The 15165-nt window shown below is 37.1% G+C and overlaps 1 protein-coding gene across 8 annotated transcripts in view; it reads right to left on the reverse strand.

Moving 5' to 3' along the window:
- neb (nebulin) overlaps positions 1 to 13996 on the reverse strand; it is a 68443-nt gene extending 54447 nt beyond the window's left edge. For 7 of the 8 annotated variants that reach the window (XM_067443733.1, XM_067443739.1, XM_067443738.1 and 4 more), the window contains exons 1-14: positions 13922 to 13996; positions 13100 to 13212; positions 12812 to 12877; positions 8801 to 8860; positions 7802 to 7918; positions 7141 to 7248; positions 3461 to 3565; positions 2977 to 3081; positions 2768 to 2872; positions 2556 to 2660; positions 2164 to 2268; positions 1911 to 2018; positions 608 to 724; positions 71 to 172 (exon numbers count right to left, since the gene is read on the reverse strand). In XM_067443733.1, coding sequence (XP_067299834.1) covers positions 71 to 172; positions 608 to 724; positions 1911 to 2018; positions 2164 to 2268; positions 2556 to 2660; positions 2768 to 2872; positions 2977 to 3081; positions 3461 to 3565; positions 7141 to 7248; positions 7802 to 7918; positions 8801 to 8860; positions 12812 to 12856 — 1182 coding nt within the window. In that variant the 5' untranslated portion in view covers positions 12857 to 12877; positions 13100 to 13212; positions 13922 to 13996. The remainder of the gene's footprint in view (positions 1 to 70; positions 173 to 607; positions 725 to 1910; positions 2019 to 2163; positions 2269 to 2555; positions 2661 to 2767; positions 2873 to 2976; positions 3082 to 3460; positions 3566 to 7140; positions 7249 to 7801; positions 7919 to 8800; positions 8861 to 12811; positions 12878 to 13099; positions 13213 to 13921) is intronic. The other variant, XM_067443732.1, reaches the window with a different exon arrangement.
- Positions 13997 to 15165: the final 1169 nt, after the last annotated feature.

The following is a 15165-nucleotide window of genomic DNA, read 5'->3' on the forward strand; positions in this document are numbered from 1 at the left end:
GAAAACGATAAAAACATGAGATATGAGGAGATATGAAATGTTTGTAGCAAATGATGAAATGATCACTTACATCACTGAACTTCTTCAATACACTATCCATCCTGAATTTGGGAGTGTCGCAGTAATTGATGCTGAATCCCCTGGATTTCTCATAACTAGCTTTATATACTTTCTAGAAAAGACACAAAAAAAGGCATGTCAATAATTTGAGAAACTCGATGAGAGGAAAATGCTTTTGAATCATAAGATCATATATCATATGTGCTAATCAGTGGCAAGAGATACATCTGATTATCAGGTTTAAAGAGATAATCATTTTAAAATCAACGGCATGTTCACTAACTGAATTATAAAGCTAAAATCCATGCCATCACTCACTCATTAACACCATGACACCAAGCATCAAAATAAATAATATAAAAAATATATATATGTTTTTAGATAAAGGAAAAAACAAAATCACTGTTATATCTTCGGTTTTGTCAATATTTGTGTTTCCCTAAATCATTTCTTTTGGCTGTCTTGTTGCAATATTTAATCCTCTTAGACCATAAATATTTCCTGGCAAAACAGATCACTATAATGATTCAAATCTGGATTAACATACATCACTCAAGATGGTGCCTGCGTATCTCAGCTGTCTGAGAAGGGGGTTCTCTGTAGCAGGGAGAACGTTGTAATCGGCAACCGCTTTTGTCTTCTCATAGTCCTTCTTATATTTGACCTGTGAAGGTGAAAAAATAAATATATTAAAAGACGAATGATTTGAAAACTGATGAGACATGGGTTCTTTTAGATTTTATAAGGACTTCGAAAATTCTTTAAGACAACATAAACGTTCACAACAAGCCCAGGAACTAAAATTTGTCTGTTTGGATTCTCATCCCACTTGTTTTACTGATTTAGATGATCATTTGCTCATTTATTGGTTGCTGGTTTTAGGGACACACACTTCATTAATGAAATTCATAAGAGACTCGCTTATGGAAAAGACAAACAGTTTGTATAATAAAAATGTGCGCCTTGAATTCATTCATTCGTGTTTCACAATCACTAAACTTTTGCCATGAAATCACTGTACTTGTATGATACATTTCTTTTTTAGAAATGACTAGTTTTATATTTTAGAAAACTGAATTGGGGAAATTGTCTGGATTTTCTTTTTTCTTTTTTTCCATACTTATCCAGACCCGGAAATTACTCAAATCAAATCCCATACTTTTCCAAACCGCGTATGAACCCTGTTTACAGCTACTGGGCATGAAAATACACAGGATCTAATCCTGTTTGTACTTTCATGTCCTCACTTGTGATGCAGCAATGAGAAATTAGTAAGCAGGGATCAAAGGAGAGAGCTAGATCAGTCATGCGAATCTCTGGATTGACTCATGATCTGTTTAAAGAGTCATGACAGGAAGGTTGTTTCCACACAATGAGAAGAGATCTAAAAAAAAGTATGTTCATTGATATGTGCAATCTCAATTTTATTTTTAATCAGGAGGCAATGCACGAATGACGGAAGATTCTAAAGCTAGTTTGAAAATACAAAATGCGAGTCAAATTGTTATATTTTCTAATTTATAAATAGGCTAACAAAGGGGCTGAAAATGTCTGTTATATTTCTAAAAACTTTCCAAAAGTTTCTGAAAATTTCCCAAAAATCCAGGGAAAGTTTCCAAAAATCCTGTAAAGTATCCAAAAATTTAAGAAAGTTTCTGGAAATGTTGCTACCCCATTCATAAACTGTGCATAATTTTAAATATTTCTTGTTTACTTTATACTAAAAACAAAACATTCTGCATATTTAAATGAAAGAAAACAGGTTTTCACATGGTCTCAGACTCCACTATATGTGTAAAGAAACAAGCAAAAAAGCCAAAAAAGTGTGTAAATAAATCCTCAAAACTTACCGTACTTGCAGCTTCGCGAGCCTTTTTATTGGAAGCGTACGTTGGTGTGTCTGTTTGCATGAAATAAATTTGGTCTTTCATATCTTCAAAATCAGCCGTATATTTTTTCTGGAAAGAAATCAAAGTGTGACACTCTTTGAATATTAAGATTTTTAATGTTAATAATGTGATGTTTCACATTGACAAAGATATTTATTTGAACTTTTTCAACAGAACAGCTGTTTTTGAAGCACGCTGAGTTTCTGGCACTTACGTCACTGATGTTGTCCATAGCCATTCTAGCAATCGCGACATCAAAGTAAGGGGTTTCACACCATTGGCCCTTGACGTTCTTGTTGTAATCCTCATGATATTTAAGCTGTGAAGAATATAAGTGTTTTTCATTTTTTCTCACGTCCTGTGAGCATACAACTTACATGCCATATTATGGATAGAAAAGTGTACATTATATGCAATTTCTGATGTTCACTTTGGAAAATATATTATAATTATATATAATAAAATGTATTGCTTCGGACAAAAAAAACCTAAAAGATAACTTTGAAAGATTTATAGATGGAAACTAAAAAGAACATTTGTGGTAGGACTCGTTATTAACACTTCAGGAAAATGGAAATTGATGACACTGGAACAGGGTAGTCTTACATTACTACGATTGGCAAAGTTTTTCTTCGCCAGTTCCATCTCTGGGGTATCAGCCAGAGACGTGTACTTTGCCTTGCGCTCATGATGGCCCTTCTTGTAGACAATCTGTGAAGGTGTAGCACAACAGATTTTTGAGACAGGTTATGCAATAACAGGCTAATTAATTCATTATTGTCATAATAACTGGTTTACTAGTTTGAAATTTCACTTGCATCACTGAGGTCTTTTTGGGCCTTGGCCACCCGGCGCAGCTCTGGGCTGTCACTGTATGGATAGTACATGGTCTTATCCTCATCCCACGCCTCTGTGTACAGTTTCTGATAGGGATATTAAATCATTGAAAAGGGTGATTAGCCAGTAATGTCAGCGTAAATATCCCTTTAGTGCTTATCTAATACTAAGACAGGAGCCAGAGCTCTACCTTGCTGTAATTTGCTGCATTTTTCACAGCGAGAACCAGCTCAGGGGCATCAGGGGGGAGCAAGTACCTATCCTTGGTCTCGTCCCATTTCTGCCTGTACAGAACCTGGAGAAGGCGTATGTGGAGAACTTATTTTATGACAATAAACAACACAAGGAAAATAATCAATATTATACTAGGTGGGCAGTTGCCATCTTAGAATGCAGTGTAGAGGACTGACGGCTTGAGTTCAAATAATATAAACTCTTTACTGAGCAGTATTGTACATGAATACAAACATTTCTGCAGTACACACATTGAATCACTCAATCTGCTCTTTTGTCCACAGTGCTGTCTCTCAAGCAAAGCATTATGGGAATGCATTTTTAAAGCTTAACAGCATAATATCAGGACAGTTTAAACAATTCAATCATTATTCAACTCTATTATTAAACATGATTGTTATTTGTATAATTCATAACACTATTTTGACACAAGCACTTACTTTGCTGATGAGTTCAGAGACATGCTTCACGTGGGCAATCTCACGAGCCTCACCATCATAGAGACTGGTGGTTTTGGCCTTCAGTCCCTCCATACGGTATTTCACCTGGGTTTTCAAAAATATTTATTGTTAGCCAAATTCACAGCATCAGCTAGAGTTTGGTAAGATGTATCTGTACATTGTCTATTAGGAGCTTCAGACTCAAGAGGTTTCAGAAAGCATCAGTTAAAAAAATAGAACATGTGATCAAAGATCTTGTTAACTATATTCAGAAAGAATAGAGTAATACAGTGGTTATAGAAAAGCATCAGCCCTCTTTAAAATAATCACATTTTGTTGCTTTGCAGGCTGAAATGAAGATGGACACCGTTTTTGTTTTATTCAGATGTATTTACTCAGTGCAACTTATAACGTCCAAGTGAAAGATAGAACACTAACATGTCAGAAAAACAACAACAAACAAAAAAACACAGAGTTGGAAAAAGGATCACCCCCTTGTGTCAGTATTTTTGCTTTAATTACAGACTTCAGTCTGTTGGGATATTTATTTATGTCTTTACTAACTTTAAACATCTAGACTTTGCAATATTTGAACATTCTTCTTTACAGAACTGCTCATGTTCAGTTCAATTTGATGGTGACCGTTTGTGGACTGCAGTCTTTAAGTCATTCCATTCACATTTACATTTAATCATTTAGCAGACGCTTTTATCCAAAGCGACTTTAAAAAAAAGGGGAGAGTAATAGAAGCAACGAAACAGACAAGGCCAACAACCTGTAAGAGCTGTAAGAAATCTCAATTAATTAGCACAGTACACAATTTTTTTTTTTTTTAGACATCTACAACAAAAACTCACGTACTTAAAATGCCGAACACTGGATTTTGATAGCTATGATAACAACCCATTAGGACTAAGGCTGTTGCCCCAGCTGTTGTCGTTAATGCAGATTCAGTGGCCCAATGGGTTGGTTTTGTATGGCATTCTAGCTAAACGCGCAGCAATAGCCATCTACAACAAAAACTCACGTACGCAAAATACAGAACACTGGATTTTGATAGTTATGATAACTATGTAACACACCCGCCTGAAGGCACAAATCCGGATGAGAGACGTAGATATGATGCAGGAGTGTGCGCTTTTTGGTCGTTGCTGTGGTGATCAGTAAGTGCTATTCTGTATTGGTCAGGTGCCATTGGAAAAGATGTGTCTTAAGATGTTTTTTAAAAATGGCTACAGACTCGGCAGCACGAATTGAGATCGGCAGGTCATTCCACCAGGTGGGAACGGTCCAGGAAAATGTCCGTGAGAGCGATTTCATGCCTCTTTGGGATGGAACCACGAGTTAATTAGGCCATACAAGGACATTCACCTTTTTCTCCTTCAACGACTGTGTAGTTTTGGTGTGTGCTTTGGGTCATTATAATGTTGGAAGGTAAACCTTCTTCCCATTGACAACTTTCTGGCAGAGGGCAGCAGATTTTCCTCAAGAATTTGATGGTATTTTGCCCCATCCATTTTTCCTTCGATCCATACAAGTGCAGAGAAATAACCCCATAACATGATAATAACATGATATTACCACCTCCATGCTTTACTGTAGGAATGGTGGTATTTGGATGGTGAGCTGTATTTTATTTCCACCAGACAAATCGTTTGGCGTTTAGGCCAAATAATTCATTTTTAGTCTCATCTGACCATAACACCTTTTTTCCATGCGGCCTCAGAATCTTCAACAGCCTTTTTTTTAACAAAAGCTCAGTCATGACTGCATGTGGCCTTTCTTGAGGAGTGGCTTTTTTCTTGCAACCCTCCCATACAAGCCCCATTTGTGGAGAATTTGTGATATTGTTGTCATATGCATACAATGGCCACTCTTTGTCATGAATTCCTGCAATTGCTTCAGAGTTCCAGTAGGCCTCTTGGTAGCCCCTCTGACCGTTTTCTCCTGGCTCTTTTATCCAGTTTGTAGTGACATCCTGATCCAGGGAAGGTCCATGTTGTACCAAATACCTTCCACTTCTTAATAATAGACTTCACTGTACTTCTAGGCACTGCCACCACTGCCACGCCACCCATAGTTGAGTGTTTTCTTCAGTTGCACTGAAGTTGCACTGTTGAGCTAATCAAAATGACCATGGCTGATCACAGTTGAAAGTCAAAGAGTTTTGTGCGGTGAGCACAAGGTGACCTGATTGGTATAAAAGTCATTTTTTGACTTGACAGACGGTTTCACACTGCATGACTGTACAGGAGGAACAATCGCCTACAACTCTCTCTCGCAATTGTGCAACTACGTTTCCCAACTACACGTGCGATGTGACAAGTAAACAACTCGAGATCACACGTTCTTCAGACCGAAGTTCTCATGCGAGACTTGGAATTGTTATTAAAAATGAAAACTGCTCAAAGTTTGCTCCAAATTGTCTGTGTGCTGATTTGTGGAGAAAAAGAAAAAAGATTATGGAGTAAATTGTAAATTGTAAATTGTTTTGTAAAGAGTAAATTGTTGGAGACAGAGGGAGCAAGGATTGTGTTCTGCAAAGAAAGTTTGAGGTAAATACATAATTTTGTAATGTGCTGCTGCTGCGGCTGGACGTGCAAATGTGTGGGCTTTGTTTCTGTTTGACAGAATTGTAAAAATATCTATTCAAATACTGATATTCTGTCTATAACTCCTTCCTGAACCTCCCGTTGCCCTTTATCTCACTCTCTCATTGGCTGTCGGTCATCGCCGATGTAATTTTCAGTCAGAAATAATTTCACACAGCAGGATTTTGAAATCATAGACAAGTCCAGCATAGCCTAGAAATCTAGACGCACCCTAGTGGCAGCAAATCTAATCTGTCGCGAGTGTCGTCTAGCAACTCTCAATACACTTCTGAGTTGTAAAAGCCAAACTCTGGTCGGGCCAATCACATTGTGTATAGAGTCGGTGGGCGGGGCTTAACATAGTGACAGCAGAGTTGCGCTTGCATGCTTCTAGTAAACAGAGTTGGCGAACGGCGAACGTCTTTCGAATCAGCTTTGACCGCGACTCTGGAAGATTTGGAGTTAAGCTTTTCTCTGAGAAAAGAACAAAGAACGGCACTGAAATCATTCTTAAGAAGGGAAGATGTGTTCTGAATTTTGCCGACTGGATACGGCGAAAGTTTAATCTGTCAGCTAGCTCTGCTTCACCTTCGTTGCTCTGGTTGGTTGTAGCGCAATCCAATTGCGTGCACAGCTTGCAGAGGGAGTTTGAAAGACAACCATTTATCCTGCCCCTCGGATTGAGTCCTGTCAATGGTGAGTCTGGCTTGTCAGGCTAGATCCAGATATTTAGCATGCCAGATATCTCGCGGGCGTCGGCGACTCGTCGGCACTTCTTCTTTCTGATCGCATCTATGATCATTACTGTGTGATTGTCACTCGCGTGCACAACCACCGATTTGCCTATGATTTCGGGCTTTTGTCTGCGATTTCGCAAAATCTGTTGGCGAGTCAAAATCGGGGCAAAAAACAGGCATTGTGAACTAGGCTTAAGACTTTTTACAAAAAATATTCAGACATGTTGGTGTTTAAGTTGCACTCAGGAAATACAGCTGAATAAAACAAAAACTGTGTCCATAAAAAAAAAATATCTTAAAGGGGATGATTCTTTTCTATACCTACTGTATATGATCAACAATGTGTACATACCTCACTAAGCTGCTCCTGGGCCTTCTTAATGCGAATCATCTCGGGTGTGTCAGCCGAAATGGCATAGGGCTGCCCCTTTGATTTTTCATATACCTCCCTGTATTTATTCTACAAAAACATACAAAACAATACATTACTGTGTAAAAGTTTGCTGATTTGGTGCTCAAGAATTTTTATCAAAACTGAAAATGCTTAACATTTTTGTTAAAAACACTTTTCCCCCCAGAATTCTTTGATGAATTTTTCAAATGTAAAAGTCTATACTTTTGATTAAAATGCATACGTGCTGAATAAAAGTATTACTTTCTTAAAAAATAAAAAATAAAAGTTCACACCACAGTTAATGATAACTGCGCAGAGAAACAACATCATTGGAATCAGAATGATTCTATATTCGATATGATATTCAGCCGATGAACGATAAAGCATTGACAGCCAATCAGAATCTATCATGCTGTAACAAGCTCAAGTATTTAAAGTGACAGACAAGCATGTGTTTAGAAATAACAGAATTATATTATCCGCTGGTGTGGATGTTATTATTATCTTTATAATTATATAGACACTATATACACTACCATTCAAAAGTTCAAGGTCAACAAGGTCATTGTTATCGTTATAGCTATCATTCTTGGATTAATAGCACAACATATTTGCTTACATGGCTGTACTGGTCAAGCATCTTCTGGCTGTGTGCCAGGTAAGGAGTCATGAACTTTGAGGTGTCAACCTTTGCCTTCTTCCTCACTGAGCGTCTGGGAAGACCACCAGGTCCGGGCTTTAAAAAAAGAAAAGCAAATCAACATTCAAGACAAATGATGCTGTCAATAAGAAAAACATTTTTCACATTTACAGCAATGTCTTTGTTTGTTTTTTGGGATATATTTTTTTTGGGGGGGATATATATATATATATATATATATATATATATATATATATATATATATATATATATATATATATATATACAAAGATTGATTTGGTAGCTACATCTAATTTTGTCTGTATTGATTTATTCCAAAACAGAAAATATACGGGGTAAAGATTTAATTTTACCATTCATTTTGCAGTGCTTACCTTCTACGTCTTATGCAAACAATTCATTTGTTTAGTTACCATGCAAATTAATAGTTTGCTTATATAACAAATGAGTGAAAAGGTTAAACGGCATATTTCAAAGACAGGTCAGTGAATTAGTATTGGTTAGATAGTCATTCAGTTAACGTTTATAAAAAATAAATAAAAAACCCCGTAGAAAATCTATATACAATGCACTTCTGGGACAGTCAAACAAAGTGGGTTAAGCATCAGTTACCACAAACTTTTACAGCTTTAGACAAATAGAAACATCACATGAACTCACATAAAGAAAGCTCTATTACCACTGTCATTACTAAAGCTGTGGCATTTGCATGGCTCGGTATCATAGGGGCTATTTTTTTGTAAATGTGCTACTCAAAGAATTTAATTTGGACATAACATTCCATTTTAACTGACACATGAATTGTTAAACAAGGGAGTTTGTTTAATAATCCACTCTTTAAGTCGGTACCAATTGGATAGTTACTAATAAAAACTAAAATAGTATGTTAAGGATTGGAATAGCCCCCATGGCATGTGGAAGGGATGCATATCCGTTTCACCAGGGACGATCATTTACCTCAACACCATGAGACATTGAGGTGGTCGTGGTCGTGATTGTCGTACCCTCCTCATAGTACTATAAATATAGGGAAAAACTCTGGCCTTTCAAAATGACGATCACACACTTCAGGAAAACACTACAATCTAGGAAAGTGACTTTTTCCAGCTCTGGTTATCATAGACAAATTCAAATCTCACAATCCCTTAAAGTCCCTTTAAGGCAAGTCATTTCACTCGGTGGCCATCTTTGAAATGCATCTCGGGCAGCTATTTCAGTCATGCAAGTACAGCTCCTATCTCTCTGAATGGGGAAACATCAAATTATCAAAAGCTGTTCACCAAGTTTACAAATACATGTTTTTTTAAAATCTGATATCACCAATGAAATCAGACAACAACTGTCTCCTAAATTTTGTTTCCAACGTTCTTAAAAATAACAAAAACTGCATTTCTTCCAGGCTGGACACATGTGCAGTCATTAGCGTGGGTCTCAGAACACAGACTGAATCTGTTATTAAGAAGGCGGGAGATATTCCGCCATATTGTGCATTGCACTTTCTCCCATTCAGTAAATTAGTACACTGTCTTTGTACATCTAAACTCTTTGTTAAAATCCACACTGTGACCAAATATATTTGATATAGTTGGAATTGTACCAGATATACGTCCTTTTTTTCATGTTTACATTAATTACATTGGAAAGTTATCCATTAGCCAGTGTTGTAAAATTTCAGCATGCTAATGAGATACACATATAACAAAAAAAGAGATAGAAAAATGATTGGTTTGACTGATATTTCGTGACAATATTCTCACTTTTTCTAAATTTTTATCAGAAGTTTAATATATGGTTTATTGACATAATTTGGTGGGTCTCTGAAGAATCAACATCACCATTAGACCACTGCGTGTTTATCAAGGTAATTTATTGTTTTTTAGATGGAAGTGATTTATTATTTATTGTTTGCATAACTTTGCCATTCAGAATAAAATGAGAAACAACATTGTAAGCATAACGTACCAAAAATACATTTTAAATTATGCACTGTAGATTGCAAAGCATAAATAGTATTCCAATAATAATACAATTACATAAAAAGCAGAGGAAAAAAATTGCCCTGATATTAGTTTTGTACGATGCTCCGCACATGACATATGAAAAAAAAAAAACAGATACAGTGGCCGCAAATCAAGAATTCATTCACATGACATAATTTGTGACCATGTTTTACTAATTTGTTCTTTCATTCACACGCGTCAACTTAATTGAAACTAATCAATGATCAATTCATGGTATCTTGTTTTTTCCTCCCACGTATTGTGGGGCTCTGTTTGTGTGTGTGTGTGTGTGTGTGTGTGTGTGTGTGTGTGTGTGTGTGTGTGTGTGTGTGTGAGCCTGTTTATGTGGTTTATGAGGACACAAATTTGTATAACTACATGGGTATTACACTGGTATTACACTATAAATGTGGTTTATGAGGACATATCAAATGTCCTCATAATTCAAATGGCCTAAAAAAACATACTAAATGATGTTTTTTTGAGAAAGTAAAAATGCAGAATGTTTCCTGTGATGGGTAGGTTTAGGGGCAGGGGTAGTGTAAGGTGATAGAAAATACGGTTTGTACGGTATAAAATCAATTACGCCTATGGAGAGTCCCTGTAAACCACATAGACCAACATGTGTGTGTGTGTGTGTGTGTGTGTGTGTGTGTGTGTGTGTGTGTGTGTGTGTGTGTGTGTGTGTGTGTGTGTGTGTGTGTGTGTGTGTGTTTAATCAACATAATTGCTTAATGTTGCCTTTCTAAACAAAACTAAATTAATATTTGCTCACAAAAATCTCACTTAGTACATTGTTCTTCAATAATGATACCCCCCCCCTAATTTGCTGTTAACTGATTAAGAAGTTAACCCCCCCCCCACCACCACCACCACCACACCCAGTGGAGCTCTGTCGCTGACTGACAGAGCCGTATGACTGGCTAGTGTTAAGAACATTTTAGCACCCTAATGACCTCACCACTATTATTATTCGCAGCTAAAGTTATTGTCATGGTAGTAAATAGAAACATTGGGTCAGGGAACAAATTCCAATACAAACACTCACCTACCCTGGTGTATCACCCAGACTGTCCAGAGACTAAACTATCCTCTACTGGTATTTAGTAAGCTATCATGACAGAACTCTCTGAAACAGTGACAACCACATCACAAGGCCTAAGACCTCTACTAGTGTAAAGAACCTATATGAAACCAGAGCAGGAAAAAAACACTCCTAATCTGTGAATTTACAAGAGCTAGAGGCTTCTTTATTTGGACCAGTGGACAGCAGAAAATGCTTATAGTATGTATAGTAGGTAGCCTGTGCATTATATAATATATAAACTTTTTATCTTTCACTGACAGACAAGATATGGGAGGTGGAAAGTGGTGAATATATGAATATATTGTGAAGCAAAATCTCTATCTCCACCTCTTACAGGTGTTTTATTCCACAGGTCCTTCCACCAAAGCATTTTAACAGCATGACGTTAACGGCAAAAGGAGTGTAATTTACAACACGGCTCGTCTCATTTGCCTCCCTGCGAGTCAGCCGTAGATGTCCACTTCTATATTTGTATCTCTTGAAAGAACAACTCAGCCAAAGCTGAAGACTGCTTTTCCATTAATGGGGTTAAAAGCATCTACAAATAATCCACAAAACTTTTTCTATATATATTTTTTTTATTAGTGCCACATTTATCTGTATACCTGTAAGTAAAAAGTTCTGTAAAAAATATGCGATGCAGTTTTCAACTGATATCAATAAAATATAAAAGAACCAAATGTGATTCTCTGCTTTCCCCAGATCCAATGAAAGAAGCCATCTTAATTAACACTGATGCCTTTCTGGTCCTATTCTAAGTGCAGATGAAAGTAGTAGTGAAATCAGAGCGTATAACGTATATATTCCAAAATCTTCTCAAAATGCAAGATGGTGAATTTCCATTTTCTGCATATGTTAAAGGGGAATCCAAAAGAATTTGTTAAAAAGCAGTTTGGTAAACCCCTATAAGATATATACAACAGAAATGGACATGAAAGTATACAAGGTCTACTTTAACTCTGTTTCTCTTGGAAATAGTGAATTAAAGTATCGACCTTCTGCTTTCACTCTTCCATTGAACACTCAGACAGACACATTTACATGTACATGTACATACATCATTTAAAAGAATAACATGACAAAAACACATTGAGGTCAACAAAAACAGCTGGAAGCTTCAAGAGGAGTTGTGGTTAAATCTTGAAAATGAGCTCTACTGAGTAAATCAGCCAAAATATGTTATAATTGCAAAAGTATGCAAATTGAGCAACCAGTCGATTAAGTAGTCTATTTGATTTGAAATAACACTTGATTTTCTTCTCATAATGAAGCTTTCAGTCGAATTAGCTGCTCTGAACAGAACATAATCCCACTGTTAGTATAAAAGTGAGAGTATTATATCTAACAATGGTTATTTCCATTCAGGCTTGTTTGGTTTTATCAGGATATCATTATGTTATCATGTTCATAATAAAATCTTATTATCAAACAATGACAAACTGCTGCAGGGATCAATCCATAAACGTCAAGTGAATGATGGTTTGCCACGTATATGTAATAGATATCTTGTCAAGGTATTAAATTAATTTCATCCATTGAACAGACTGCAGTGATAGGCTACATGTATTACTGAGAATGAAACATGTATTGAATGGAATTTAGTGCACTAGCCTCCATGGAAGAGGTCATCTGAAATGGGATCCAATGCTAATCATATACGACATGGCAGCTCATACGGAACTGCTGACGGTGGAGATATCATAGACCACTATTCATAGGGTTCGCTAGTATACCTATATGATTGAGATCTATGAGGCGTTAATATGAAAAGCCTATATAAGCTATTCAAGGGGCAAAGTAGAATAATGTAGAGCTCTTTCAATGACTGGGGGTAAATAAATGATCAAATATGCATCGCAATGCATCAAATTTGTATCTTACCTCCTCCTCCTCAAACTCTTCTTCATACTCTTCTTCTGATGCCATCTTCAAAGTGATTTAGTGAGTCTACCCAAGCAAATTAAAGATGGTCAGACACACATTTGTAATAATTTAGTAAGAACATTAAAATTCCAGACAATGAGAAATAAACAGGTGTTTTTCAATACTTTATATGGCAAATAAAGGATAGGAAGGGCACTCTACAAAGAGTGAAATTAATAACAGGCTAGGAATGATCAGCCAATTTCAGTGTTAAAGTTAAAGAACCAAACTAAAAAGTTGACGTACCTTTACTATAGAAAGTTACGGTAGAATTTCAGCAACCCTACAGTAAAGAAGGTGCTCGCTTTCCATCCACTCGTGTCCCAATCTGCTATTCCACTTTTTGAATTCCTGCAAACCTAAACAAAGACAAAAATGTGTCAGTTTTCCTCTGACTGAGCTGACACTTTAACGTGGGTGGATCAACAAAAGCTAAATTTCTTTTTTTTTGTGCTCTCTTTCTGCAGGCCTGGTGGGTAAGAGGGTTTGAAACCTAAGACCCCCCAAAACGCTGCGCCTCCTGGATGAAGCCTTGCGACAGCTGCTCTGAATCGCTCCAGCTATTTGTCATGTAAGCCAATGCTGCGGGCTGATTGGCTGGCTTTGTTTAGCTAGTGGAGCACCAATGCCTTCTGAGGCTGCAGGTTAATTTTAGGTCTGACCACTAACTACCCTTTTTTAGGACCCAACTCCCAGAAAATGACATGAAATGATGCTTTTCTATGCTTTTTCATCAGAAAGATTGAGACGAATGTGGATGGGACTTTAACAAACTCCTGTCCATGATGTGAGGGGCTTCATATAGTCTTCCAGGAAAAAGAAGGAATAAGTCCAAGAATAAGTTCCAGCTTTGAGTAGTTGGTAAACTGGTTGCTCCTGCAATGGTGGCCAATAAAGTTAGAGGATTCTTATCAGGCTATGGTTCAAGGACCAGCATCGCCCCAGCATCCCTTCCATCTATCAACTGGCTGTAGAAGATAGTCAATCCAACAGAGCATGCATGCAAAGAATGCTGGAGAGTAACATCTCTGGTGTGCTGTTGGATTTTGTGGTTTTTCCTTTGCTTACCGGTGACTTTAAAGTTAAAACGTTTCCCAAGCTGCCAGAGCCTCCCCAACTCTTCCCTCCTGAGAAACGCTGGGCAAAAGCTCACAGCTGCAACGGCACTCCAGTTATCATGTGCTCCTATCCACCAATCAGTGAGCTGCATTCTCAGGTTTCCAAAGCTAAATATACATTAGCGACCCTTCAGAAAAGTGCACCTGTTCAGCAAATCATCAGCAATACAACTATGAGGAAGAAAAAAAGAAAACACTGGAAAATACCTGGTTTCTTTGAATGAGGGAATGTCGGGATGCTACATTCAGCAAGATGTTCTTTGGAGGCAAGTATCAGTCTTGGGAGTAGTGGAGATCCTGAGGGGAAAAATGGGGTCTTTTCTGTGAAGATGGCCAGAGAAACTTCTTGAGGTCACTGGTTTACATCCAAGTGTACGTAGATCCCAGAGGCTGAAATCAGGTCAAGTCAAGGGGCAAGAGGGAAATAAACTGCTGTCCACCCAATTACAAAGACATATAGTGTGACTCAGGAACAGTCAATAATGATTTTAATCTCAGTCTATGTTCTATCTATAGTCATTATACTCAATACATGTGCACTTTCCATTATATAGAAATAATCTGCAGTACTCTTTCATGATGAGCTAAAGGTGAGTCATTATAAAACTTTTTAGAAAGTGCAGCTACATCTCCCAATTACTTCAGAGCAGACAGACAGCCGAGAACGTTACATTATTAAACTATTCACGGACACTCAAAAATACAGCCAACACTTATTTTTAAAGTATCCTGAGTGGCAGTAAAGGGGTGATGTTTATGGAAGGAGGCATGTTTCCTTGAACCTATTATATCATTGTGTGGAACAGTTTGAACAATACTCTGCTGATACACAGAAACACAAGATATACAACAATTTTACTGTGACGTGCACAAGCTTTTTTCACTCAAAAGTTCTACAGTTCTCCACATCTCCATGGTGGGGCAGCATTATTGAGCTGAATGACAGGGGCAGCTGTGACTGTCAGCTCAGTGTTTCCCACTCTCCTTTATATCAGCATATTAAACAGTGACGGAACAGCTCATAGCTAATCTCTCCAAGACCTATGACAGGAATTTTAATTTATAAATTTTTTAATTTGAGGTTTTGAAGTTTTAACAATGCGTTTTATACCATTATGTGGCACAACAGTGTTGACAGATTACAGATTTTTTAGACCAGGGTTATTATAAAAAAAATAATAAAAAATAAAATAC

The sequence above is a fragment of the Pseudorasbora parva genome, chromosome 5 (genome assembly GCF_024679245.1).
Source record: "Pseudorasbora parva isolate DD20220531a chromosome 5, ASM2467924v1, whole genome shotgun sequence".
NCBI classification, from domain to species: Eukaryota; Metazoa; Chordata; class Actinopteri; order Cypriniformes; family Gobionidae; genus Pseudorasbora; species Pseudorasbora parva.